The following is a 27904-nucleotide window of genomic DNA, read 5'->3' as shown; positions in this document are numbered from 1 at the left end:
CTGGACTCACAAAAGAAAAATATATAAAAATAAAAAACTTGAAACCCTCTCTTTTTAGATATTCCTTTCTTTAAACAGCTAGCTAGCTAGATACAGAAAAGACACAAAAGTCACGTATTCCAACGCACCTATCACCACCTCATACCTCCTTTACAATACAAACCCAAATGATGATGAAAACCACCCCACAACTACTATATGGTTACTATCCCAAATGATACAAACACAAAATTTTTCTCTCCCTCCGTCACCCCGTTAAACCCAAAAATAAATAACCTCACAGAATATAGTTACTATCAATCACCCTTCTCTTACAAAAAAAAAAAAAAAATTCACAGCGCTTTCGTTCACTTCACGGTTTCTCCTGAGCCTAACCCAGAATTTTCAATCAAAAGCAAAAGGAAAAGAAAAAAAGAAAAGAAAAAAGAAAACTCCCAGATATAATTTTATTTTTGACAAACCCATGTTCATCCAAAAACTTTAGTCCAAATCCAGCCTGGCCATCCACCCCCAACTCCTCAGAAACCCAAGCTCTCTCTCTCTCTCTCTCTCTCTCATATCAGCAGACAGGTGAGTAGCATAACACGTTCACTTCACACTTTCTCTCCAATCTGACCCAAATATCTCATCTGAACGAACAAACAAACATGTCATGTCCTCCAAGCTCCATCGTTTACAACACCACCCTCTGCGCATGTCCACCAGGCCAAGTCCTGAACTTCTCCACAAACAGATGCACTCTCTTCCAAGCCATCTCCGACATCCAAACCGACTCGGGTGTCGACTACTCCATAGGATTCCCAGCGACCATCTTCGACTTCGACTCCATCAGAAAGTTCACACAGTCACAGGCTGTCTTCTTGGAAGCCACGCTGGTGATGCTACTGTCCTGGCTTGTCTTCTGCTTCTTTTTGCGCTTCATGAGTCCTGGTGATGGCAGAAATGCCTGGTTCAAGATCAGGTGGTGGATTAGCAGATTGGACATTTCCTTTGCCACCAGGCATTGGCTGGTAAGACAGATAAACAGTTACTTTTTATTATTATTATTTATCTATTCTAATGACAAAATTCTATCTGGGTTACCCATTTTTCTTCTTTTTTTCACAATTTAACTTAATTTAGCTTTTAATTTTCCTATAAAGTGACTGTATTGAAAAATGCTATATGGGTTATCGAATTTGACTTTCGTACGCTCGCAAATTATCCTAGTTTTTAATTTATTTTGCTTAAAATGAAAAGAAGCTTTTTATTTTTCTTTATATGTAAGTGAATCTAATGATAGCTGCTATATGGGTTCTGGAATTTACGTTGCTTTACTCGCAAATTAACTTAACTTGTTGGTTGAGTTATTTTGCTTACAATTAAAAGGAACTTTTAATTTTTCTATATATGTAAGTGATTCTAATGAAAAATGTTATATGAGTTATCGAATTTACTTTACTTTGCTTTGCTCGCAAATTAACATGGTTGTTGAGGTATCTTATTTTTATTTTTATTATTTTATTTTTATGGAAATGGTTTTTGAGTTATTTGGCTTACAATAAAAGGGAACTTTTATTATTATTATTATTATTATTATTATTATTATTATTATTATTATTATTTTTTATTTTTATTTTTTCTATAAATGTAAGTGTTTCTAATGAAATATACTAGTATATGGGTTGTAGAATTTACTTTGCTTTACTCGCAAATTAACATGGTTGTTGAGTTATTTTGCTTACAATAAAAAGGAGTTTTTAATTTCTCTATAAATGTAAGTGATCCTAATGAAAAATGCTATATGGGTTATTGAATTTACTTTGTTTCTTTTTTCCACAAATTAACATAGTTGTTGAGTTATATTGCTTACAATGAAAAGGAACTTTTAATCTTTCTATATCTGTAAGTGATTGTAATTATATATAAAAAAAAAACTACTGAAAAGGAACTTTTAATTTTTCGAATTTACCTCATTTTGCTTTCAACATGTTTTTTGAGTTATTTTGCTTGTAATATATTTAGAAGTGATTCTACTGAAGATGCTATATGGGTTAACTTTTCTTTGCTTGCAACTTTACATGGTTTTTGATTTATTTTTTCTTACAATAAAAAGAAACTTCTAACTTTTCCTATATCTGTAAGTGATTCTAATGAAAAATTCTATAATGGGGTATTAACTTTAATTTATTTTAGGTCACAAAATGACCTGGTTGTTGAGTTATTTTGCTTTCAATAAAAAGAAATGGAATGTTTATTTTTATGTCTTCTATTGTTGGTTCTTAGGAAATATGCCATGTGTATTGCCAAATTTACATTGTCTTGCTTGCAATGTATTATGTTTGAAATCCTGTGAATTCAATGTGTAGGCAGAGCCTATATGCTTGGTGGGTACCAAAAGTTACCTAAATTGCTAATGATAATGAGACAGTCATGTGAGTTATTTAAAGAATTATTGTAAAAAGTGTGATGCATGTAGCATTTCTAAATTCTAAAAGATGCGCTGTATTGGAGCTGAGTTGATGGGAGATGTTTTCTAAACTTTTTTTAGTGAAGTATGGAATAAATGCCTTGATTGCTTGGTAGGGCTTGCATGCATACTTTAAGGGCTAGAGCTTGCGCATGCTTAATAATTTAAGGTTGTGACGTATTTGATGCTGCCTGATCATGACTGGATGTCCATGGTTTGTCCAAGTGAGCATATATGAAATAGTGACAAACACAAATTAGAGGAACTTAATCCATAATTCAAGGGATGGATAACTTCTAATCATGTATTGCAATACTTCCACTCCTTTCTTTCTCAGCTTACACAAACATTTTTTTATAAGTAATAAGTTTTATTGATATCAAAGAGGGATACCCTAGTATATTGGGAGTGTACAGAGGTCAATAATCAAGTACAAAAATTACGAGAATCAAGAAAATCAAGGAAAGAAGAGAATGATTGGTTTTGCAAAATAGCCAACCAATCCAATAAAGTTTTGAAGGAAAATAAGTTGAGGTCTGGTATGGATCTCTTTTTATCTTCAAACACCTACTATTTTTTTCCCTCCAATGACACCACATTAAAAAATGGGGGACAATTAACCATATATGACCATTTCGATGATGACCAAACCTTCCTTGCTAGCAAGCTACGAGCCCCACAACGAGCTGCATCATAACCCAACTTATTCCAAATAAACCTAAAACCATAGACCACAAATCCATAGCAACCGGACAATTAAGAAAGAGATGGTCAACCTATATTCTGTATGATATATATATATTTTTTGATAAATATATTCTGTATGATATTGGTGATGGGTCAAGGGTGAAGTTTTGTATGATATGGGGCAATAGACAATTCAGGATATTTGGCTGCAAGAGATGTCTCCCCTAACCAACGATCTTGTCAAAACTTTACCCTCGACCCATCACCAATAGTTTTGGCAAGACCGTTGGTGTGGGGATACATCTCTTGCTGCCACCTATCTTGAATTATTTAGATTTTGCCGAGATAAGGAGGCAATTGTTGCTAAGCTTATGAAGTCCACTAATGAGGTTCTTTTTTAGGATGTAAGTTTCTTTAGGGGTGTTCATGCTCGGGAATTAGAGGTTGTGTCGAGCTTCATGGATACCATATACGACGCTTCAATAAGGGGGGTTTAGTGAGGATAAGATGTGTTGGAAACCAAATAGAAATAAGATGTTCATAGTTAATAATTATTATAGTCTTCTAGTGGGCTCTAATGATTGTTGTTTTCCATGGAAAATTATTTGGAAGCAGAAGATCCTTTCTCTAATGGCTTTCTTTGTTTGAACTGTTTCTTTAGGAAATGCTTGACAATTAACAATTTACATAAAAAGAAGGTTTGGATTTTGGATTGGTGTTATATGTGCAAGTGTAATAGTGAATTGGTTGACCATCTATTTCTTCACTGTCCAGTTGCTATGGATTTGTGGTCAATGGTTTTGGGTATATTTGGAGTAAGTTGGGTTATGCCTTAGTCTATTGTGTGGCTTTGAGCTTGTTGGCAAAGCGGGCTTGGTCGTCATAAAATTGTCATATATGTTTAATTGTTTCCCATTGTTTAATGTGGTGTCCTTGGAGGGAAAGAAATAGTAGGTGTTCTGAAGATAATGAGAGATCCATACCAGATTTCAAGTTATTTTTTTTTTTAGAACTTTTTTGGATTGGTTGGCTGCTTTGCGAAACCAATTATTCTTGTAATTTTTGTTTTTGATTTGTTGACATACACTCCCATGTACTAGGGTGTCCCTTTTTTTATATCAATAAAACTTATTACTTATCAAAAAAGAAGAAGGCATCCCCGACTAATATTTTTCCTGAACCAACACCATATGGACCATAAACACATGTGTTACACTAGCCACCCCATACACATCCATATTTTAGCTTTATCACTTGCCTCCAAAGGGCATTTCTTTTAATCACAAATCTCCATAGCCACTTCCCAAGCAAAACTTCATTAAAATATTTTACCTTCCTTATCCCCAAGCCACCCGAAGAGAGAGGAGTACAAACATTAGCCCATCTAACCTGGTGAAATTTAGGGTCATCACCTAGCCCACCCCATAAGAAATTTCGCTGAAGTTTCTCAATTTGGTAAGCCATAGAAGCAAATATACGAAATAAAAAAAGAATATAAGTAGGTAAATTAGATACACTACTTTTAATTAAAGTGACTCTACCTCCCTTGGATAGGTACAACTGCTAATCTCATTTCCATCTTCTCCAGAATCAAGTTCTATATTGTCTTATACTTGAATTTAGCACCCAAAGGAAGACCCAAATATTTCATTGGAAGAATACCTTGCTTGCAGCCAAGGACATTTAGCAATAACTCAATATTATGCACCACTCCAACAAGAACCAATTCTGACTTGCCTAGATTTATTTTTAGACCAGAAACCACCTCAAACCAAAAAAAGACCATACGAAGAATCAAAATCTGATCTAGATTAACATCACAAAAATTAGAGTGTTATCTGCAAAGAGGAGATGAGACACCACCAAGGATCTTCCCTCTAAATTACCCACACAAAAACCTAACAAGCGACCATTTTGGATTGCTTTATCCAACATTCTTCCAAGGGCTTTCACAACCAAGACAAACAGCAAGGGAGATAAAGGATCGCCTTGTCTCAACCTTCTAAAACTCTAAAAAAACCCACAAGGAGAACAATTAATCAAAATAGAGAAACGAACTGTAGATAGACAAAAGAAAATCCATCACCTCCACTTAGCAGAGAATCCACTTCGTTCTAGCAACTGCATAAGAAAACCCCAGTTTACATGATCAAAAGCCGTCTAAACATCTACTTTGCAAAGTAACCTTGGCAAACCAGTCTTTAATCTATTGTCAAGGCATTCATTAGCAATAAGTATAGGATCGAGGATTTGCCTATTCCTCACAAAAGCATTCTGTAAAGCTCAAATTATATCTTCCATTACAGTGTGTAGTTGAGTGGTTATGACTTTAGCAATAATTTTATAAACCCCTCCAACAAGACTAATGGGGCGAAAATCCCTGACTTCACTTGCTGCATTTTTTTTTTGGGGAAAAGAGTCATGAAGGTTACATTCAAACTTTTCTCAAACTGACCTTTAGCAAAAAAAATTATGAAACACAACCATAAGATCAGGTTTGAGAATCCCCCAACAAGCTTGGAAAAATGCCATTAGAAAACCATCTGGTCCGGGAGATTTATCACCATTGAAAGTCTGAATGACATCATAAATCTTAGCCTCCTCAAAGGGTCTCTTTAATCAATCCACATTATCGCTAGATATCATTGGAAATTCCAACACACAAAAATGGACGATCAACTTGGTGCTTAGAGTATAAATTCATGAAAAGTTGAGTAATACAATCTGCAGTCAAACCCTGGTCGGAAGACAAACTATCATTAACCATATGGCTCTCAATACCGTTATTTCTTCTGTTAGAGTTAGCCATTTGGTGGAAAAAAATACGGCTCTCAATACAGTTACATGAACATTTTGAATCTATTTTCCACATGCACCCCCCCTCCCCCTTGGTGGTGGAGGGGCTTGCATGGTGGTGATTTTTTTTTTTTTTGAGTTTATATGCTTTTCTCAGCTCTGGTTAAAACCAATGGTTGATTTATTTGCTGCTTCATAATGCGTTTTGGTTTTTGATTTCAAGAGAATGGTTTAATGTTCTGTATAGGATGACCAGAAGGTAGTTACGAAGCGGAAGACAGAACTTGGTGGAACATTCTCGATTGCAAGTTGGATACTTTTCATTGGTTTGTTTGCTGCGTGAGTATTTGATGATATGCTTCTTTAAATAAGCAGTTGCAATTTGTTGATGTGGATCTGCCTCATTTGAAAATTAGATGGCTTTTTTTATCCTTTTCTTTTCCTGTTTATCTCATGACTTAGATTGACTTGGCTTTTCAGTTCTTTCTCAGGTTGCTATACCAAACAATATCTAAGAGATCTGTTGAGGTGCACAATATCAGAGCAACAAATGCACCTGACTTAGCCTCCTTCGTTAATGACTTGGAATTTAATATAACCACAATTTCTAGTATGAGCTGTTCAAACCTACGCGGTCTTGATACTTTGGTTACTGGGAATCCTGGCTTTATTGATGAAAGATTCTCACCTCTGTCAGGATTTGCAAACTACTCATGTCATAACACAAGTCAGGGACCAACTATAACTCTTAGATGTAGCCCTTGTAAACTCATCCAAGACAATTTGTACATTTCTTGGCAGTATGTTGATCTTTCTAATAATCCTGCAACTGCAGTCGGATTTCAATTCAACCTTACCGCTAGAAATCAAGCCAACAAGAAACATGTGAGCTTTGTATGTGGAACATTAAAGAATGGAAGCAGTTTTGATGATAAACCAGTTACATTCAGGGGGAGAGATGCAAATATATTGAAATTTAATTTATTTCCCCGAATATACCGTAATCTACATGATCTAAGGCTCATTCAGCCTCTATTTCATGAATTTCTCCCGGGTTCATCATTATATGAGTCAAGTCAGCTCCATGCCTCCCTTGAAAATTCCAATGATGGACTAATCAACACCACATTGTATGTAAACCTTCTCTCTGCCTACATTGTTGAGATCAACAACCAAAATATTATGGGTCCAGGTAATACGCTCCTCTCTTTTAATATGTGGTCCATTCTTTTATGTGTCCTGTTTTTTTATCCAAAACTCTAGCTTCATACCCTTGTGATGCTTTTTGACTGTTGCAATTCTTCCCAAGATCATGCTTGACATCACTTGCATTATATCCATGATGAAGGTTTTGTTGATACCATTATCAACATTGTTTTGTACTTGTGGTACTGTTGTGGTAGTACTGTGGGCAAACAAGGTCAATATGTGTTAAGTGAATATGTGTTTGTATGTTAACACATTTTTCTTGTTAATTTAGATAAATGTTGTTGTTCATTGCTATTTTATAAGTCTGGTCTTATTTTGAAGTTTGATTAAGTTAAAATCAGATGAAATTTTGATCTTTTCTGTTGCTTAATAAAGTTAGGTATATAGATTCCCTGCAGATAATTTAATAGTTCAAAAATGTTTAGTCCAATTACATGGAGTTGTCCCTTTATCTTCTTGGCTTGCACTTTTAGAAATCATTATCCATAAGGGTCTAAAATGATAATTTATTTTGAAGAATGAGTATTGTTGTTGTCAACCTAATGAACCCTTCCATCAGTTTTTTGATGCAGTACAAAATTCTCAAAGGGAATTGAGAATTAACGAAAGCAGAAAAACAAAAAATATACCTAGGAATTAGCACCAAAAATTGCATGATATCAACACCAAGCCATTGGAAAAATTTTATTCATCAAGAAAATTGTATCCTTTTTATTGGATCAAAATAGCACACATATATACACTACTAGGAATAAACTCTACCCCCAATTGACTTGGTGTACATCCTAATTGCAAAAATTACAAAAATAATCTTGACTCCTTGAAATTAAATAAAACAATAATAACCTAATTACGCCTTGAAATAAAATCTAAGAAAATAGAATCTAAATGAAATCTAATAGACCAATAGTAAACATACGATTGAGGTCTAAATAAAACTAGGGTAAACTACAAGTTTGGTCCCAAACCTTTTACACTGTGTCCATTTGGTCCTTAACATTTTAAATGTTCAATTTAGTTCCTAATCTTTTGGTATTGTGTCAAAATGGTCACTGTCGTTAAGTGATGGATTGAAAATGCTGATGTGGCTAACGGTGATATTAAGAAAACATTTTTTATGCTGACTAAAATTGCCATGTGTGTGCCACATCATCATATAAAAAGAAAAGGTGTTTCTTAAAAAAATATATAAAAAAATGTTAGGGACTAAACCTTGTAGTGCCACCTGCCCTTGCTTCATTTTCTGATTTGAAATTTATTTTCTTTCATTTTCTTCTCCTTTGAACCAAATGGGTTAAAGCCCAGAATTGAAAACTCAATTTCCTTCATTTTTCCAGCAACCAAACAAGGAAAAGACAAAAAATTTATAGTTCAGGGAAACCACTCTTAAATCCCCATTCCTAGATTAAATAACACCACCATTAGTAAAGTCATAAAGCTATCCCTCTTAAAGAACAACACAGCAGTATAAACCTAGTCTAGAACCAATCAAAGGCCACATAAACCAAAAATCTTTCCAAAAACCAACAAAAAAGCATGAAAGCTTGAAGAAAAACCCAAGTGCCTTATCACTTGAAAAAGAATGCCACAAAATTTTGATGCTTCCTTGGCAGTTTTGATTATTACTGCTTTTGTGGGTCAATAGTGAAGATTGAAGAGTAGTGAGACCAAGATCAAGAAAGAAACTGTAGAGAGAGAGAGAGAGAGAGTTAAAAAGAAGTTTGAAACCAACTTTATTATCCAATGGCTTCGACCTTGCCTGGGCCCAATTCTACCAGCTCCACCTCTGCCCCATGCAATCGACTCCACCTCATGGTCGATTTCTTCAATTCACTTGTCGCCACTCTGACTCCAGAGGAAGGATCACCAGTGTTGGTAAAAGCACGCTTTAAGTGCGCTTAAGCTCAAAGCACGAAGCCCTCTAGCGGCTTTTGCCTCAAAAACTAGGCTCATGCAAAGAAGCGTGCTTTAGGTGCGCATTTTTATATTTTTCAAAAAAATAAACCATAAATGAATTAAAACTATAAAATCTTGATGTTATTGATATAAATCATTGATTTGACATATTTTTAGTGTAACTTATGAAAAAAAAAATATTTTTAGCGTAACTTGTCCTGGAACCCACAACCTCCTAGTTCTTCTCTATTTTTATTTTTTCTTGATTTTTTTTCTCCTTGAAACAGTAACCCACCTAGCTTCTTCTTCTTATTCTATTTTTTCCCTTTTGGAGATCTGCTTGGTTCCAATCACCATATTACTAGTTCTCATATTCTTAGTTCATTCATGAAAAAAAGAAGTGTGATCTAATATATTTGTGGTAATTGTTTAGTTACTTTTTTGTGGTTGATGTTGAACATAGAGACTAATTCTTATATAGTCGTTAAGTGATTAAGTTATTAACTAATATTACTAATTAGTCATATGGCATTATGGATATTTTAGATTTAAGAAAGGATATTACATGGAAATACTTATATTTGGCTAATCCAAAAAAATAAAATGACTTGACATGCAATTTCTGTGTTAAAATTGCAAAATCAGGGCTTATCTTAAAATGTTATATGAATTATATAAAAAATTTTATTTCAATTTATATGATCATTTGATTGTTGCATTTTTCACTAATAATTATTTAAAAAAAAAAGAAGCTCAGGCTCACACTTGCGCTTTGTGCATAGGCTCCAAGAGGTCTTTGCGCTTAAGTGCACCCCTCACTTTTACCAACACTAGGAAGGATCATTCTTTCTCAGTAGTGGTTAAGTCCTAGGAATGCATTGTTTCTCACAGGAGGGTTAGATTTGTTGCTTTGGTGGTGGGTCTGCATGGTGAATTTTTTTTTATGAAGTTTGTGTTTGGTTGCACAGAAAATTTGGCTGAAGAGATAAAATAATAAACTTTGATATTTTTTTCCCCCAAAACTGTGTTATTTAGTTATTTATTTTTTAAAGCCATGTGGGATCCAGTCAACATAAAAAAAAAATATGATTTTAATATCACTATTAGTCATGTCTGTATTTTTCATCCATCCCTTAAAAGCAGGGACCATTTTGACACATTACTAAAAGGTTAGAGACTAAACTGATACATTTGAAACGTTAGGACCAAATTGACGTACAACGTAAAGGTTAGGGGCCAAACTTGTAATTTACCCATAAAACTAAATAAAAATAAAATTGTATTCATTTTCTTGCTTCACTTTTGTTTGCTATTTTTTTTAATGATTTGGAGGGTATAGAATTTTTCATGTTGTGTTAGGACACAAGTCCTTAAGAGTAAGATGCTTTGAAAGTTGCTTTCTTATTTAAAAAAGTATGGTCTCTGTGGGTGTTTGGGAAGAGCACTAGCGTTTTTGGAGGAGATCATATTTCTTGATTATTACTGATAGAATTAACTCTTATATATTCAAGAGCTTCTTTATTTGGGCACTTATGAGGATTTCTAGGAATATCTTGTTTGATGATTGGGATCTAGGTTTTAATGTTGTTTTCCTTGGGCCTTCCCCTAAATCCCTTGCATCTTTTTCCTCTGTGTTAGTTATGGAGGGTGCCTTGCATGACAATTGGAATTTCTTAAAGCTATATGAGGATTACTTTTAACTCGAAAAAAGCTTTAAAAATGGGTCTTAAAGTAATCCCAAAGTTACTATTGAGTTTATAGAGCTCTTACTAAGGACTGCTGTGTTTTAATGCCTTGAGATTGTAATTGTGATGTTGGACAAATTGGGGAATATGTCTACGTGTGCTTGAAGTTGGTTTATGATTAGGAGAACTTGTGGATCTAGATCTAAAATTGTTGAAGAAATGGTTATGGGATTGTGTTAGCAATTAAAAGATGATTTGAAGAGTTATTTGGTGGTTATCTATTAGAAGAAAGTACATCTGGTTTTAGGGTTTTGATAGGTAAAAGAAAGGCCTTGATTTGGGCTTATAAGCTAGAAGAAAGGAAAAAGTTTACCTCCAAATTGGTTTAGATGAAAATTCCTCCAAGCCATTGGGCCATTATGTGTATGGTTATCTATAAAACCATCCACATGTATTATCAATCAACACATACTGTATTGGAGGAGATTCCTTGAAATTGATTTGAAGGAAAACTTTGACCTTGAAAGAAAAAAGGTGTTTAGGGATTGTATGAGCAGTATCTGTGAATATCACAAGGATTAAAAGAAGAATCGGTGAATATCACAAGAATGAAAAGAAGAAAAGGGAGAAGAGTAAAGGAGAAAAGAATAATATGGCAAATATGCCTTATTACACAACACTTAATGTCTTATAAATCAACTCCTTATCTCTTTGAGTACATTGAGGACAAATACATACCAGGGCTCTTCCTTGTAATAATAGTATTAGGACTCCTAGTTTAACTAATAAACTAAAAAGCTAATAAAAGACTAACCTCGAATAAAATAAAATAAAACCTAAGATACTAAGAATCTCGTAGAATATTATAGACTCAACTAAGGTACCAAAATACCCTAATTTTCAGGAATTGCAGAAATTATACCTTGTGGGGTGATGTCCTTCGTTTGTTTGGGGTTCAGTGGGTGATGCTGAACAATGTTGTTTCTCTTCTCTCTGCATGGTGGAATTGGTTGGGGAGTCATAGTTCAGATGTGTGGAATATGGTTCCAACGTGTCTTACGTGGTTAATTTGGAAGGAACGCAATGCCCAAACTTTTGAGGAAACTGAGAGACTTGTAGACTGTGTGAAGTCTTTGCTACTTGGGACTTTGTTTGAGTGGTCCCGTATTTGGGGGTTTACGCATTGTCATTCTTTGTTTGAATTCCTTAATTTTGTTAGTCTTTCTTTTTGATTGGTTTGTATTCTTTTCAGTGCAGTGAGTTACTATTGTAAATTCATTGTACTTTTGTTATCAATAAAGTTTTTTATTACCTATAAAAAAAAAAAAAAAAAATTGACCATAGCTTAATTTTTTTGATAGTTAATGTTTTATTAAAAAAGAAACCCAAGTTATGGGATAATCCCCATGTACACAGGAAGTGTACATGGAAAATTAACAAAAAACTACACATCCAAAAATTCCTCAAATGAGGAAACTCAAAGACCGCTCATTGCAACCCTCCATCTCATAAGGAAAGCAAGAGAAACCCTTTCAATTTCAGAAGAGAATGTTCATCCCCCTCAAAGGTTCAACAACTCTGCTTGCTCCCAATAGTCCACAACAAGCACAAAGGAATGGCCCCCCAAATAACCGCTGACTGGTGACAACCAAACCTTCTTTCCAACACGCCAGCTGCAACACCACATGTTTGGCAAGCACTTAAGAGACACCAAAGAAACAAAAGACAAAATTCCATAAACTGTAAGCATACATGCAAAGAATAAGGAGATGATACACAGATTCCTAATCATTCCTGCACATACAACAGCGATTAATAACACATATATTCCTCTTCCTCAAATTATCCAACGTAAGAATCTTACCCTTTGCCACTGTCCACGCGAAAAAATCTACTCTAGTAGGAGCTTTTGCCTTCTACTCTAGTAGGAGCTTTTGCCTTCTAAATGCTTTTCCAAGGGTAGGAAGGAGTGCTTTTGTTTGTGAGGATTTGTAGGAGCTAGAACCCACTGCATCCAATCTTCGACATTCCAATAATTTTGTGGGAATACAAGATATCAAAGATAGACTATAAGCTCTCCAATTCCCAATCATGAACAGGTCCGGTAAACATAACTTCCCGATGAATAATCCCACTTTGCCAATGCTTGTAGTCCACCAACTAAGAATCTTTGTTCTGAGCAATGCGAATCATCGGAAAAACGTCCTTTAGATCTGCCCACACTGCACATCTTCCCAGAACCAAATTTGAGCAACACTCCCCACCTTAAACTGAATGGAATGAGAAAGCCTCTCCCAACCATTCCTACAGTGTTTCCACAGGGATATTCCATGTGCTTCATTGGCCACTCCTGAAGACCAATCCCTCCAAGCACAACCATATTTTGTAGCTATGTCTATCCTCAAAGATTTTCTGTCCATAGCAAACTGCCACAATTACTTCCCAATGATGCACTGTTAACACAAACAAGGCTTCTAATTTCCAAACCTCCTTGTTGAACCGACTGACAAACGGTCTTCCAATTAACCAAATCACTCCATCTCTTAAGTCACCCAAGGCAAATCTTTTTGTATCTTCTCAAAGCGATGAGCAACTCATTGGAATCGGGAATAACGACAAGAAATAGGTGGGCCTACTAGAAAGAGTACTTTTGATAAGAGTGATTCTCCCACCTTTGGATTTTCTTCCATCCTGCTAAAATAACTCATTAAAAAAATATCCCAATAAAAAACTGTTTTAACCATATGCCACTTATAACTAGACCTTTAAAACCACATGACTTTTACTTCAATTGGACTTCACACATGAACCCATAGGACAAACTTGTGCAGCAGTAACAAATCAATCTTCCATGACTGCATCAAATTGTGGATTGTCTAATAGCTTACCCTGGGTGTAATGGATGTGCAGACCTCTTACCCAAGTTGTGAGCACCCTTCTAACAAACTTTCATGGTTACATGATTACCTGCTGGGGCATAGAGGTTCCTGCTTGTTACTTTGTAGGAGAGAGAGTGAGAGAGTTAAAACTTTAAATTTTTTATTGAATTGTTGCTTTCGGTTGATCTTATGCCAGTTTCATCTTATCCATTTCCTGTTGCATTAATTTAAATAAATTTGGCTTCTATGGTAGAAAAGAAGCTAATCAAACTAAACATGCTTGAATTTTTAATTTTTGATATTTTTCTTCTTACATTAAAAAGAGTGTCAGTGGACTGTAAAATGGGCAATTCTTTAGTCAGAGTGACCTGGACTACCTTAAAATTTTCCTGTATTATTAAGAACACATTTTTTTAGTTAAATGGAATTTGGAATTATATATATATATATATATATATATATATATATATATTGCTGCTGTGGCTACTACATTTCTTAATTGCAGTATTCTACTATTTAAGTAGTAATAATTTAATATTTACGTGATATTCATTCCCAATAACCTAATTCTGTCTTATTTATTTGACATGCAGTAAGCTTCCTCGCAGATCTTGGTGGCCTTTATTGCATCAGCATTGGGATTTTCTTCTATCTTTTGGTGCAAGTAAGATTTGTTTTCTATTCAAAGCTGTCCTTGATTAATTCTGTTTTCAGAATCAATTATTGAAATTCATGAAGATCAAAATAACCCTTACCCAATAAACTGAACCATGCAATGTATATAAAGAGAGATGAACAGTGCTTGAGCCTCTAATGAACAATGAACAACACTCCAGAAAAGTGCTTCATATTAAATGGCAAAGAAGGCAAGAATTAATAAATTTCATTGCAGATCTCCCTATCGTGTTTTTTGGTGTGCTTGCTAAGTTTTTTTACTAAGTGGAAATGTGGCATTGCTTGAGTAGCAATGTGATGGTGGTAACAGTTGCTTTTTTTTTTAGAAACAGTGGTTGGCAAGGGTGGCTGTGATAGGGAATGATCGTGATATTCTGGTGTTAGGGTCATCACTTTTAGAAGCGCTCTTTTCACCCTGTTTTGTTGAAGGGAAAATAAAAGTTCAATAATGTGATATTGATTAGGTTTCAAAAAAATACAAATGCATATTACCATCGATGTACATATAAAGTTATAATCTTTATCTTCCTTTTTATTGCACTATAAATAACATAATTCTGTCATGTGATCATGAAATGAAATGTATGTGATCATGAAATGAAATGTATTACCAGCCCATCTTAAATTTTAATATCCCAAAATTTGGTATTATTCTTATACTTCTACTTGATGTCTCATATTTATCAAGGTTCCGCCCTTCTCCAAAGATGTTATAAAAAAATAAAAATTCTTTAGTTTTGTTCTTGATAATTTTTATTATTCCTGATCAAGTAAATCTTTCATGATTTGTAGTTTGAGTACAGAATCAAAAAAATCCGCAATGAAGATAGTGTTTTGCGAAAGATTAGAAATCGCCGAAAGGCTCAAGATCACTGGGATAAAGTAATGCCTTTCTTATTTGATGACGTCTTTCATTGATTTTTACATCTATATTAGTTGTGTCTTATTTGAACTGACTGATATGCATGCTACTTTTAAGTTAAGGAAATATGTAAAGTACACCTGGGGTTGCAATACATTGGATGACGACTACAAGAAACCTCAAAATAAATCAAGTTGCAGTAGTTTTATGGTTCAATCAGTTCACAGAAATGGATCATCACACAAGCAGAGCCAACAAAACAAAGTGGATTTCAACAAGAAACTTAGCTTACCTAATGAGAAGGTGATGCTTTGTTATTTTCTTTCTAGTGAAGTTAATTTACTCCCTTGAAACTCACTTTTAAAGTTTATATACATATATATATATATATATATATATAGATTTAAAAAAAAAATCTTTTTCCCCGAAACTGACTGGATTTTATATTATGCAGACTGCTATTTCAGAACGCAGCTGCACTACAGGAGTGAAATCTTGTGTAGCAGGAACTGCACCAATCTCTCAAGGGCAGATGTCAGTTTCAAGTGACGCACCTGTGAGTTGCCTTTTCTGGTTTACTTGTCAACAAATATGGGGGTCCTTTAATTTGTAATTTTAGATAGATCAGCTCCCATACTTTTTTCCCTTTTAGCATATTCTGAATCTGGCTTTGCCAACCCTTAGTTGGCACAAATTACAGAGTATTTCAGAGTACAGTCTCCCAAATGTCCTACCAGTCTTTACCTATGATTGTTGTCTTCTGGACTTAGTGTGGTTGTATGCATGGCTGATGGAAGACTTTTAATTTAGGGGTATTTAGTAATTTTATGTTTTTTGGAATGGGCTGTGTTATTAGTCCATTGGGTTTTATTTTAGTTTAGTTATTTTATTTGGGTTTAGTATTAAAGCCCAAGGAGTCCTAGTCCAAGTCTTATTAGGTTTTTAAGAAATCCTAGTTCTACTAGGATGTTTTTTTGATAAATAACGGAATTGTATTAATCTAAAGTCCAGGTACACCGGGGGTATACATGGATAACAATACATCAAACACAAATTACAAGATCTAGCATTTCTAAAAAATTAGAACAAGGAAAAAGATTAAAGGAAGAACTCCACTCCAGCAAGGTGTGAAGAAGAAGAGATTTAAATTATGAAATAGACCGTTCCTTCCCTTTGAAACATCTTGAGCTCCGTTCTTGCCAAATACACCATAGGACATAATGTGGGACAGCCCTCCATAAATCAATGCTCCGATGCCCACCGAAGGAACCTTGCCAACTCGAAAATAAATCAGAGACGCCATGCGGCATAACCTATCGAAGACCAAATAGATTCCACAACATCGACCATAATACATAAGCAATAGGACAATGAAGAAGAAGATGATTCACCTATTCACTGATTACCCATTCTTTTTACACATATAGCACTAATCTACACCTGCGACACTCTTATACCATGAATTCTCAATAGTCAAAATCTTACCCAATGCAGCAATCCAAGAGAAGAAAGCAACCGTAGGAGGGACCTTTGAACGCCACACAAGTTTCCAAGGGAAAGAAATGTCAGGAGTAGAGGAAAGGGAGAGATAATACTCAGTTACTTTAAAATTCTTATTCCTTGTTGGTTTCCAACATAGTTTGTCTTGATCTTCACCATTAAGGAGCATAGAATTGATAAGATCCAGAAAAGTGTAAAAATGTTTCGTTTCCCAATCTTGGGGAGCTCTAGAAAAAATAAGATCCCAGTGAAGCCTTTAGTTAGGAAAGTGCATAACATCTGTAATAGAAGACTCCTTATTACAACTAATGTTATGGAGTTCTAGAAAAGCCTCCCGAAGAGTACAGCTTCCACACCACACATGATGCCAAAATTTAATTTTGTCACTAACACCAACCTCAAACTGAATGGATTTCGAAAAGGCTGGCCAGCCTTGTCTTATGGTTCTCCAAAGAATAACACCATAAGGATTAGAGACTTCTTTTGTACACCAACCTCCCTAATCATTCCCATATTTACTATTTAATCTCAATAACCCGCCTCCAGAGATGGGTTGTCTCTCTTCCATATCTCCACAACCATTTCCCCAACAAAGCTTGATTGAAGGCTCTCAAATTTCTAATGCCCAAACTGCCTGACTGCAACGGAGAACAAACTTGGGCCCATTTTACCAGACGGAATTTAGCCATCTATCCCACCCCATAAAAAACTCCTTTGAAACCTCTCAATACGAATAACAATATCCACTGGAATAGGGAAGAGAGATAGGAAATAAGTTGGCAAACTTGAGAGAGTGCTTTTGATTAAGGTAATCTTACCACCTTTTGATAAATATAATCGCTTCCAAATCATTAATTTTAGCTCCATTCTTTCTAGAATAGAGTTCCAAATTGCCCTAACCTTGAATTTAGCACCCAAAGGCAGTCCCAAGTAACTCATTAGCAAAGATGACTGTTTACAACCCAGCAATGCCATAAGCTCCCCCATATTAGACACCTTTCCAATTGGAACTAATTCTAACTTAGCCAAGTTTATGTGCAACCCTAACATCACCTCAAAAGAGGATAAAATCTCCTGCAAATATTCAATCTGACTTGTTGAAGCATCATAGAAAGTTAAAGTGTCATCTTCAAAGAGTAGATGGGCCACCATCAGGGGGGTATTAGACCTAGTACCAACAGTGAAATTTGAGATGTGTCCAGCCAGAACCGCACCATCCAACAAGTGGCTTAATGCCTCCATAACAATAGCAAATAAGGGCGGGGAGAGAGGATCTCCTTGGCACAGCCCCCTAGAACTCCTCAAGAAATCCTTAGGGGAGCCATTTATTAGAATTGAAAATCTCACTATGGAGATACAAAACAAAATCCACTTTCTCTATTTCTCAGAGAATCCACAACACCGCAACATATACATAAGAAAATCCCAACTGACATGATCAAAAGCTTTCTCTACGTCTAACTTACATAAAACCCTAGGTATCCCTGCCTTGAGCCTACTATCCAAACACTCATTAGCAATTAAGACAAAATCTAGGATTTGTCTATCCAGAACAAAAGCATTTTGAGACTTAGAGATAATCCTAGTAATCACCCTTCTTAGCCTATTAGCCAGCAACTTAGAAATGACTTTATAAATACTGCCCACTAGACTAATGGGTCTAAAGTTTCTGACATTAACATCATCTACTTTCTTTGGAATGAGCCCAAGGAAAGTTGCATGAAGGCTTTTCTCAAAGACAGCTTGTGAATGAAAGTTTGCAAGAACCTCCATAATTTCAAGTTTTAAAAAGTCCCAACAAGCCTTAAAGAAAGCCATCGAGAAACCATCTGGTCTTGGAGATTTATCACCATTACAACCTTGGATGACACCATATACCTCCTCTTCCTCAAATGGTCTATCGTTTCCAAGCAGCATCCTCGTTAGAAATCATAGAGAATTCCGCTTCATCTAGCACAGGTCTTTGGCCCTCATTTTCAGAGTACAATTGTTTGTAGAAATGAGAGATGCAATTTGATATTGAATTTGGATCCGATGTCAATTCACCTTCCACCAAAAGATTGGAACTTAGTGTTTCTATCCCCTCTCGGGTCCAAAGGGCCCTAGATTTATGCCTCCAACATATTTCAACCATAAGAGTTACCTTTTCAAGATCAATGCGAAGCTATTCTTTTTCCAAAGTCTCATCATTTGATAGAGGACAACTATCTTCTAGCAAATCAAGTACTTCAAGATTCTTCCATTACTTGTTCATCTTATCCTCCACATTGCCAAATTCTTCTACATTTCCATTTCTTTTAATCTAGCTTCAAAGCTTTCAATTTTCTTGCAAATTGAAAGCTAGGGGAACCTTGAAAATGATAAGACCCCACCAAGTTCTCACTTTCTCCACAAAACCCTTTGCCTTTAACCACATATTCTCAAAATGAAAGGGACAGTTGCCTCTGTGAAAATTTCCCCCTTCTGAAAGAACTGGAAAGTGATCTGAAAGTAATCTATGCAATTTTTTTTGACTAAATGTTAGGAAAGTGCTCTTCCAAATTAGAAGAGAGAAGAAACCTGTCAAGCCTAGACCGTGAAGCCACTACTCTAGAATTAGACCAAGTGAAAGTACCACCTTCCAATGGTTAATTGATAAGATTGTGTTCAGAAATGAAACTTGAAAAATCAAGCAAGGCTGATGAGAAGGAGCCTGCACCAAGTCGCTCTAAAGGAAATCGCACTACATTAAAATCACCACCAATGCGCCAAGGCACATTTTGCCAACTGTGAATACCAGCCAGCTCTTCCCAAAGTAGTTGTCGGTCACGTTTAGAGTTTGATCCATATACACTAGTGAAAGCCAATACAAAATGATCTACCACATTTTTAAATTTGCATGAGATAGAAAACCTTCCCATTGCTTCGTCAATTTTTTCCACCATCCTTCTATCCCACCTCACCAAAACACCCCCTAAGGCACCAATAGAGCCCAAATATAGCCAATCCAAATGTTGACAACCCCATAAGCTCCGGATCTCTCCTTGTTATCAATTCCATTTTTGTTTCTAGAAGACAAATAATGTCTGCACCCCACCCTCTATCATATTCCTAATTCGAAGTCTTTTGTCACAATCATTCAACCCCCTAACATTACAGGAGATAATTTTCAGATTCATTGAGGCACTACAGAATCCCGTTCCCCATTAGCATTTCCTAACAAAACAGAATTATTCTCAAAATTCATCAAACTTTTCAACTCCCGACGCCCTTCAGAACCTGTTTTAAGCTCTCTCTTTTGAGAGCATTCACCCTGCATTTTAGCTTTCTTCCTATCCTCCAAAGCTAAAAAAATCCCAGTAATTTCCGCTTCAAAGCCTTCCAAGGATGCACCCACAGATTTCATAAGAGCTTTGATTCGTTTCTCAACCCATGGTGATAATTGAGTAAAGCATCTGCCACCTCTACAAGTGTAGCAACTGGGTTAGCCATGGCCAAAGGTTGCACAACCAATGGTTCTTTAATCTTTTCCCAGTTTACAAGACCCCCATCAGAGTCCCCCAACTCACAATCTGACCCTGATGCTATAGAAACATTATCTAGAGCACCATCACATTCATTCACCCAACTAACAATATACCCTTCTTCCTTGAAAGTGTTGTTACCCTGTCCCACAGCTCCCTCGAGATCGGAAAAATCTGACGTGCTCCTAGGTGAGTGGTATAGTGATAGTGGATTAGCTATCTGCCTTCCTCCACGAAGCTCTAAGACCCATTTCTCTGAATTACCCTATGTGTGCTCCAAATCCTCAACGAAATTCTTAATGGAGGGGTGAGGTTCAACATGACAATCCTCAGCGGTAACTAGCACCAGAGATTAGGTTTCCTAATTCTACTAGGATTAGGTTTAGGTATGGGATTCGCTTATGTTGCTGAAACTGAAAACTTTTTGCTGAAAGTATTGTAAATAAAGATAAAACTTAGTTGAAATAATACAGTGGGACCCATGGATAGTATCAAATAGTGCAGTGGGATCCATGAATAGTAGCAAAAATAAGCTGGCAAAATTAAACCATGCCAAACGCACACTTAGTCTTCTATTTAAAGAGTTATGGTGTTTTCTATTGAGGTAGAGATTGATAATATTTTCAGACTTTAGAGCTATAAGCGTGTTACGGTTTGTGTGATGTAGACTACTCCTAGGTGTGATGCCAAGGAGCCCTAGGAGTGATTCTTAGGAATTTATCTTTTATTTATTGTTCACGGTAACTATTCACAGCACTGTTCACAGCAACCCAAATTTTGATTTTCACCCTTGTTTTCATTCCCCAACCCTATTAATCCTTGTCCCCTTTGGAAACCCTATTATCCCTCTTCTTTTTTTTTCTTTTTCTCTTGTGAAGGGGGGGGGGGGGGGTTGGTCATTGATTAAAATTATGGGTCATTTTAGAATAAAGATAATTAGAATATTAAATGTTTTTAATTTACTTTGGCATTGGCTAATAGAAGTGGGGATGAGTGAACAATCATCAGATTTGAAGAGGATTGTAAGGACCCAAACCCACTGTAACAATGTTGAACCTAACCAAGCTGAATCCCACATTGCTTGAGTGTCCCAAGCTTGTTTCATAAGGAGGGATGCCACTCTTCATTGTAACAACACGTTTTCCACTCTACTGTTTGCTAAGGGGAGAAGCAAAGCTGTGAGGCCTAACGAAGCCAATGGTTACAGTGGGTTTGGGTCCTTACAAGGATACTATGAAGCCATTCTCTAGAATTAAATGATACTATACAACAAGGATGAAGGCTGTTAGGGAGCTACAGAATCGGATCTGCAACGCTAAATATTACTAAAGGAATCCTATGGGCCGGGGCAAAACATCAAGAAGAGCTCAGGGGTTTATATTACCAGCATCGTGCAGCTAAAGGTTCTATTGTGGAATGTCCGTGGGGGTGAGTGATGGGGAGAAATGAGTTGAGATTCAGATACAGAATCTACTACGCAATTTCAAAGCAGATGTTTTTTCCTTCTAGAATCAAAAATGTGGTCAATGTCCAAAAACATTTTAAGATCATTTGGGGGAGCACTTTTGTAGACTGGATTCATTTAGCATCTTTAGGAGCATCCCATGGTCTTTTGTTGTTGTGGCATAAACAGGTAGTATAAGAACTTGAAGTCTTTAGGTGAGCATGTCCTCATGCAAATTTTGATAGTTGAATACAGCTTTATTCGGGTATTCTAAGGTGTTTATGGGCCTACAATCGATGCACGTAGAAGGGAGTTAGGGGAGGAACTAGCTGGAATTTATAGTTGGTGGAATGTACCTTGGTGCATTGGGGGTGACATTAATGTTCTCCAGTTTCCAGCTAAGGGAAGGAGGGCAACTAGGTTAACATCAGGGATGTGGTATTTTGTCGGAATTTGTTTCAGAGCATGCACTGTTGGACCTGCCTCTAGAAGGCAGTGTATTTACTTGGTACAATAATCAAGACCCACCTTAAATGTCCAGGTTAAGGTATATTTTTGGTTTCACTTAAATAGGAGTTGAGTTAGAAGTTACTCCAAAGACCACTATCTAACCACTATCATATATTGCTTGATTGCAATGGGATAACAAAGGCAAAAGTTCCTTAAAGTTTGAAACCATGTGGTTGAAATCAAAGGGTAGAGAAAGTGTGAAATTGGTGGAGGAAACTAGCATTATAGTGGGTCTCCTAGCTATGTGCTGGCTCTTGAACCTCAAATCATTGAAAAATGATATGAGATTATGGAACAAGGAAACATGTGGTGACATGGCAAAATGGAAAAATGATTTATTGAAGGAAAAAAGAATTTTGGGCAGTAGAAAGGCAGATGGGAATCTGAAATGTTTGGAGGGAACAGGAATGCTCGAGGCTTTGTGGGGGCAAGAATTCAGCGGGCGGAAGCTGACGTGCTTATTTTTGCAGTCTTTAAATGATTGAACTACGCAGTCTCATTTGCTCTCGGCCGAGGGATTACTAGAATTTATTGGATTCCTTGAGCTTTCACTAGTTGAGTTTACTTCTGTGTTATATTTTCTGTTTATTAATTTTTATTTTCTTAGTTTTTTTTTTTTTTTTTTTCGTTTCTGTTTTTGTGCTTTACTCCATGTATATAGCTGATGTACCTGGGTAGCAACTTTTTTTTTTTTTACTCTATTAAGGAATTATTTACTTATTGATAAAAAAAAAATTATCAAATAGACCTGGAAAGTTAGTGCCATAACGTCTACATACAATTAGATTTGTAAATATGTAAGTTGTCTGTCTGGGAAATATAGTTAATACATTAATTCTGATTACTTTGTCAAGTTTTGAATGAAAAGAAAATTTTGTTGATTTTAGGCATGTGTTCTGATGCTTAACTTTCACGCTTATATTCTCCAGCCTGTAAAATGTAAAGTTCTTGGCTCTATGGATAATGGGAAACAGCATTCTGTTGGTTTTTGCGAGGGAGGTTCCTCCCAGCCTCAATCATTTACTCTTGCGGATGAAAATATCATTCCCTTGCCACCTACACTAGGTAACAGCTAATAATTAAAACTTTAGTTTCCATTCTCATCCTTTTTCAACGCAATTATTGTTTTGTTAGCATGTGTTCTTTGAAGGAGAAATTTGGGATAAACTGGCCTTTGTTTTACTCATCTTTTTGATATCATCATATACTTTCCAATGAATATTTCAGACTCTCAGTATGTGGTTTGTGCTTTGTAGATCTGTGCCATGGTTTTTTATAAAAGGTTCTCACACACACAATGAATAACATGTTAATTTGTTTGGAAACTCAACTCAGCTAGGCCATAATCCCAGTAAATTGAGGTCAGCTATTTGCACTTTTAGTTTGTCCTCTAGTATGAGTTCCTTCCAAATTAGTTAGAAAAAAAAGATTTTATTAATAAAATCAAAAGCATATGCAGTTATTACAAGAATCATAGGTGACAAAAGCCAGTTACAACTACCGAGTATTGAATCACAAAAACACCCTTAACCCTGGAAAAAGCCCAAGACAACATAAAACAAAATATTAATGACCTAATTAACTACCATAGATGCTTATTCTTGGGCATGCTTAGGCTTTTCTGAAGAGGATATTTTTGCACTATGATTTTCGAGATTTTTTTTTTTTTTTTTTTTTGTGGGGGGGTTGCAGGGGAGGGCTATGGGATGGCTGATATATAACCAACAAGGACTAACTAGGAAACGGATGTATCGAATAAATAGTTATTGGTTACTTGTCAGTAATGACATCTCTTTATAGTCATTTTTTTATTTTATGGATGCTACTTTAGTAAACTTGAGAACTGATTTCCCTAGTCGAGATACTTTTATCTCTGTAGTAATGTGAACTTGTCTTGGAGGACATATAGAATTCCTGTCCTATTGAACTGAATTGGTGTGAAGGCCATGAAAAATTAGAATTTTTTAATTCTCTTTCTGATCTTTTCTAATTGTAGACTAGACAAAATTGGTTTGACTTAAAAGTCCTTTGATGTAGAGCAGGAACAGTACAACGTTCAGGGTTAGGAAAAATTAGATTGACTCTTGTGGGTTTCAAGTGGCTTGAAAATCTGTAGCTTTCCATGAACTTGCTCATAGGTCTGGTAAATATACATTCCTGAACTTTGGTGTGTCTTGCAGAGTTTAATGGGTTGGCCTGGAATTTGTCGTTGCATTATCTTTTGGGTGGTTGACAACTGGGGTGCATCAATGAGGGTGGGGAATGTAGGTATGGGTTGGTTCTTTTGTACTTTGAGGTGGTGATGGTGTGTTTTGTTTAGTTGGGTTTGTTGGACTTGGTAATTTTTGTGAAGGTGGCTGGAGTGGCAGTTTGTTCGGAATGGTGATCATTGTGGGTAGTGGAATTTGGTCAGGTTAGGCGTTTTGGGGTTTATGGGTTTCAGTATTTCATGTCCCAAACCTTGTCAGGAGCTGGAAAGCGTGAAGCCTGTATATATCTCTTTTTTAAAATATAATTTAACAACCATTCTGTAAGTTAGTCATTGAATTGAAATACGGGAGTGATTGGGGTGGGTTGATCTCGAGGGTGCTGAATGAATGACACAGTGTAAGCCTTTGGAAAAATATTGCAAGTATGTAGGAAACTTTTTCAAGGTTTCTTACATTTGGAGTTGGTAATGGGTATAGAGTGGAAGTGTGGAATCAGCACCAAGCTAAACTTAGGCATCAGCACCTAAGGCATTAAAAATCAACACCCAACTATTGAAAAATATCCAATCTGAATTCCATTAATCATGTCTGTCCTCCAATACAAATAGAACTGGAAAATAAAGAGATGTTGGAAAACATAGTTTTGTTTGCATCAAATACAAAACAAGTACTAGAAGCAATGTAAGGATCTATTTCATGAGAGATAACATACAACTTTAAATTCTAGAATATAAAATAGAAAGCGTACCTTGATGAGGTGAAAATCAAAAGCAAGAAGTAGATAACATCTTCAGAAGACCTTCAATCTTCATCCCAATTCCACACGGTACCCAAGATGTGTGGTCTCTCAATCTGTTCTTGTGTACATTTATTTTCTTTTTGGAAAATTGTATTCTTGAGATGATACAGAGAGAACTGTTTTCTCTTCTTTTAATTGTACGTACATTTAAACTGCCTAGGCAGTTGCTTTATTTAATAACTTATTAATTAAGCAACTGATTATCTAATTGGGTTAACCTTTTGGGCCAGCCCAATTGGTGACTTTAGTGTGTAGCTTGGGATAGGACCAAAGGGACCAAGTAAGGCTCTAGCTCTAATGGGCTTTGGGCTTCCAACAACTCTTATAGTTATTCATATCTATAAAATCTAATTTCATTAAATATAAATTTTAGTAACTCTTTACTAAAGTGGCCAGCTTTAAATAACCAGTTCTCATTAACTAAACTTATCTCAAGGGGATATTTCATGTCTCTATAGAAAGAGATTATGGATTCCATCTTGGGAATTAGTGTTCATTTCAAGGGGAAGGGAATGCTATAACCCAATAAATTGTATTTGAATTAGAAATTATTGACTACACTATCAATTTATTTCTCAGTTCACAACATTTGGCATCAAAGAATTTTGATCCACATCTCCATCAAACCAACCTTTTTTCCAACCTGATCCCAAAACGTCACCTAGCCCACTTGCCTAAAAAAAAAAAAAACAAAAAACAAAAAACAAAACAAAACCACACCAATCCTCACAACAACTCCAAAGAAAAAAAAAGACTTTTGTAAGAATCAATTTTTGCATCAAGCTCAAAGTTCATCATATCTAGCACATATCAAAGTTTCAATCTTGAGGAACAATGAACAATTTCAGAGCATGTCAATGGAATGTTAGAGATTCTCAAGGACATGTCCAAAAGCAGAGCAAGGATGCAAGATATAGAGGTCTTAGATAAACAATCCAATGTAATTTTGGAAATCAAAGAACAATTAGAAGTTCGAGGATCTCATGAAATTTCGGAGAATCAAAAGAGTAATATGTTGGAGGATGCACCTGCCATAAAAATTGCATTTGAAGATCAAAGGATTAATGAAGTGGAAATGATAGATTAAGGGGATATTCTCATGATTTCGAATAAGCCTAGTCTAATTTCACAAATTGAATTTGTCATTCCCGGTGAGTTCAAGGATGTGAAAATCAAGGCTTTTCTGTTCACAAAAATGCTTAAAGATTTGGTGCAAATATCTATAGTCTAAATTCTTATCCTTCAACTATTTAAAGTTCATGGTCGAGAATTCTGTAATCAATATGAGCAAGCATCAATTTTTATATCTTGGAATATTAAGAACAAGATTCATTTGAAGGGGAAGGGAATGTTTTGACCTGAGATAATGTGTTGGATAAATTTTTATTCGCATTAGAAGTATTTAAATTTAGGCTTGGTAATAGAAACAAGGCCTTGCATGCAAGGAAAACTTTTGTTCACCTTATGCTTGGTAGGCTCAAAATTTTTGAGAATTATGTTCCATATAAAAATTGGCTACATCTGCTGGAGCGATCACTGTAGGCAGTGCACACCATTTGAAGTAGTTTAGATTGCATAAATCTTAGAACGTCCAAGTAGTTCAGACTTTACAGTAGTCCTTTCTCAGGTGTTTTTGTGGATGGATGAGGGATATGGAGGACCTGATAGGCCCACAATTATTGTACACTTCCCGTGCTAACACCATGATAACCTAGTAATATCTTGCCTCTTGCGTCATATCTTAAACGATGCTTTTCAAATGTCACTTAGGGTGTTTCTGTATTTGCTTTATGCTTTACAATTATACTTTGTAGTTGTATCTTTATGCAGTGCATGTGCATCAAACTCTGCATGCAAATTAGTTATTGAAACACTTCATAATCGTCTAATTGATACAGTTGTCCTATTTGTAAAGCAACCTCTGTGATTCTACAAGATCTTTGATTGAAGTTCTTATCAAAAGGATTATGCTTTGTAGTTGGATCTTGATGCAGTGCATGCGCACTAAACTCTTCATGCAAATTAGTTATTGAAACACTTCATAATCATCTAATAGATACAGTTGTCCTATTTGTAAAGCGACCACTGTGATTCTACAAGATATTTGATTGACGTTCTTGACAAAAGAAGGAAAACAAGTAAAAAGAAACAAACTTTGATTGAAGGTTATGTTTATTAGTTCATGCCATTTAATAACACAGTACATGTGATATGTTATTTCACAGAATTGGAGGCTGGTTCTGAAATGGAAATATCTGATATCCAGAAGAATCTCAGTAGTTTGTACGAGTATAATGTCATGCTGAGGGAGAAGCTCGTAGCTGCTCAATTATTGCTTCATGCTTTGGCTAAAAAGTCTGCATCTCCTATAACAGAGAGCAAAACGTAGAATTGCTGAAGTATCTAAGCAAGTAAAAGGAATCCTTGTCACTCCACATTACTCAGAATTCTGTCAGAGTTCTCTCAAGGATGCATGGAATTTTCTGCAAACCTTTGTTCTTGGGAGGTTAAATATTGTAGCAGTAATCATCCATCAGATGACCACTTGCTTCATGGAGAGTTAAACCTTGTCACAGGCCACTTGCTTGGAGGATTAGACGGTGGCATGGTAGATGGGATACTCGTGATATTTCAAATGGACATTTCCCTTGTTATGGTCATTGCTGTTGCTTCTTAATTAGATTATGGTTCATGGATGGGCTGCAGAAATGATATTGTTTATTGAGTCCCATCTTACCTGCATTGTAATTGTAGAAGAGGCCCTGCAGCATGTACCATAAATTCCACTGTAATTGTTTCA

General features: G+C 35.8%; 1 protein-coding gene across 3 annotated transcripts; it reads left to right on the top strand.

The window, feature by feature from the left end:
- The first annotated feature begins 204 nt into the window (after positions 1–204).
- On the top strand, positions 205–27904 carry LOC142608305 (uncharacterized). 3 transcript variants are annotated; one of them, XM_075780053.1, is made up of 9 exons: positions 212–1010; positions 6180–6271; positions 6424–7124; positions 14210–14265; positions 15069–15158; positions 15256–15441; positions 15593–15694; positions 23025–23160; positions 27330–27904. In XM_075780053.1, exons 1-9 carry the CDS (start codon positions 648–650, stop codon positions 27491–27493), a joined length of 1890 nt encoding a protein of 629 aa, XP_075636168.1. In that variant the 5' UTR covers positions 212–647; the 3' UTR covers positions 27494–27904. The 3 variants fall into 3 exon arrangements, with proteins under 3 accessions (XP_075636169.1, XP_075636168.1, XP_075636167.1); XM_075780052.1 differs by having other exon boundaries at positions 214–1010; positions 14195–14265; XM_075780054.1 differs by lacking the exons at positions 15593–15694; positions 23025–23160; positions 27330–27904 and having other exon boundaries at positions 205–1010; positions 14195–14265; positions 15261–15435.

Source organism: Castanea sativa, chromosome 8, assembly GCF_040712315.1.
Source record: "Castanea sativa cultivar Marrone di Chiusa Pesio chromosome 8, ASM4071231v1".
Taxonomy (NCBI): domain Eukaryota; kingdom Viridiplantae; phylum Streptophyta; class Magnoliopsida; order Fagales; family Fagaceae; genus Castanea; species Castanea sativa.
Note: the sequence above shows the minus strand (reverse complement) of the source record. Positions and strands in the feature narration are given on the sequence as shown.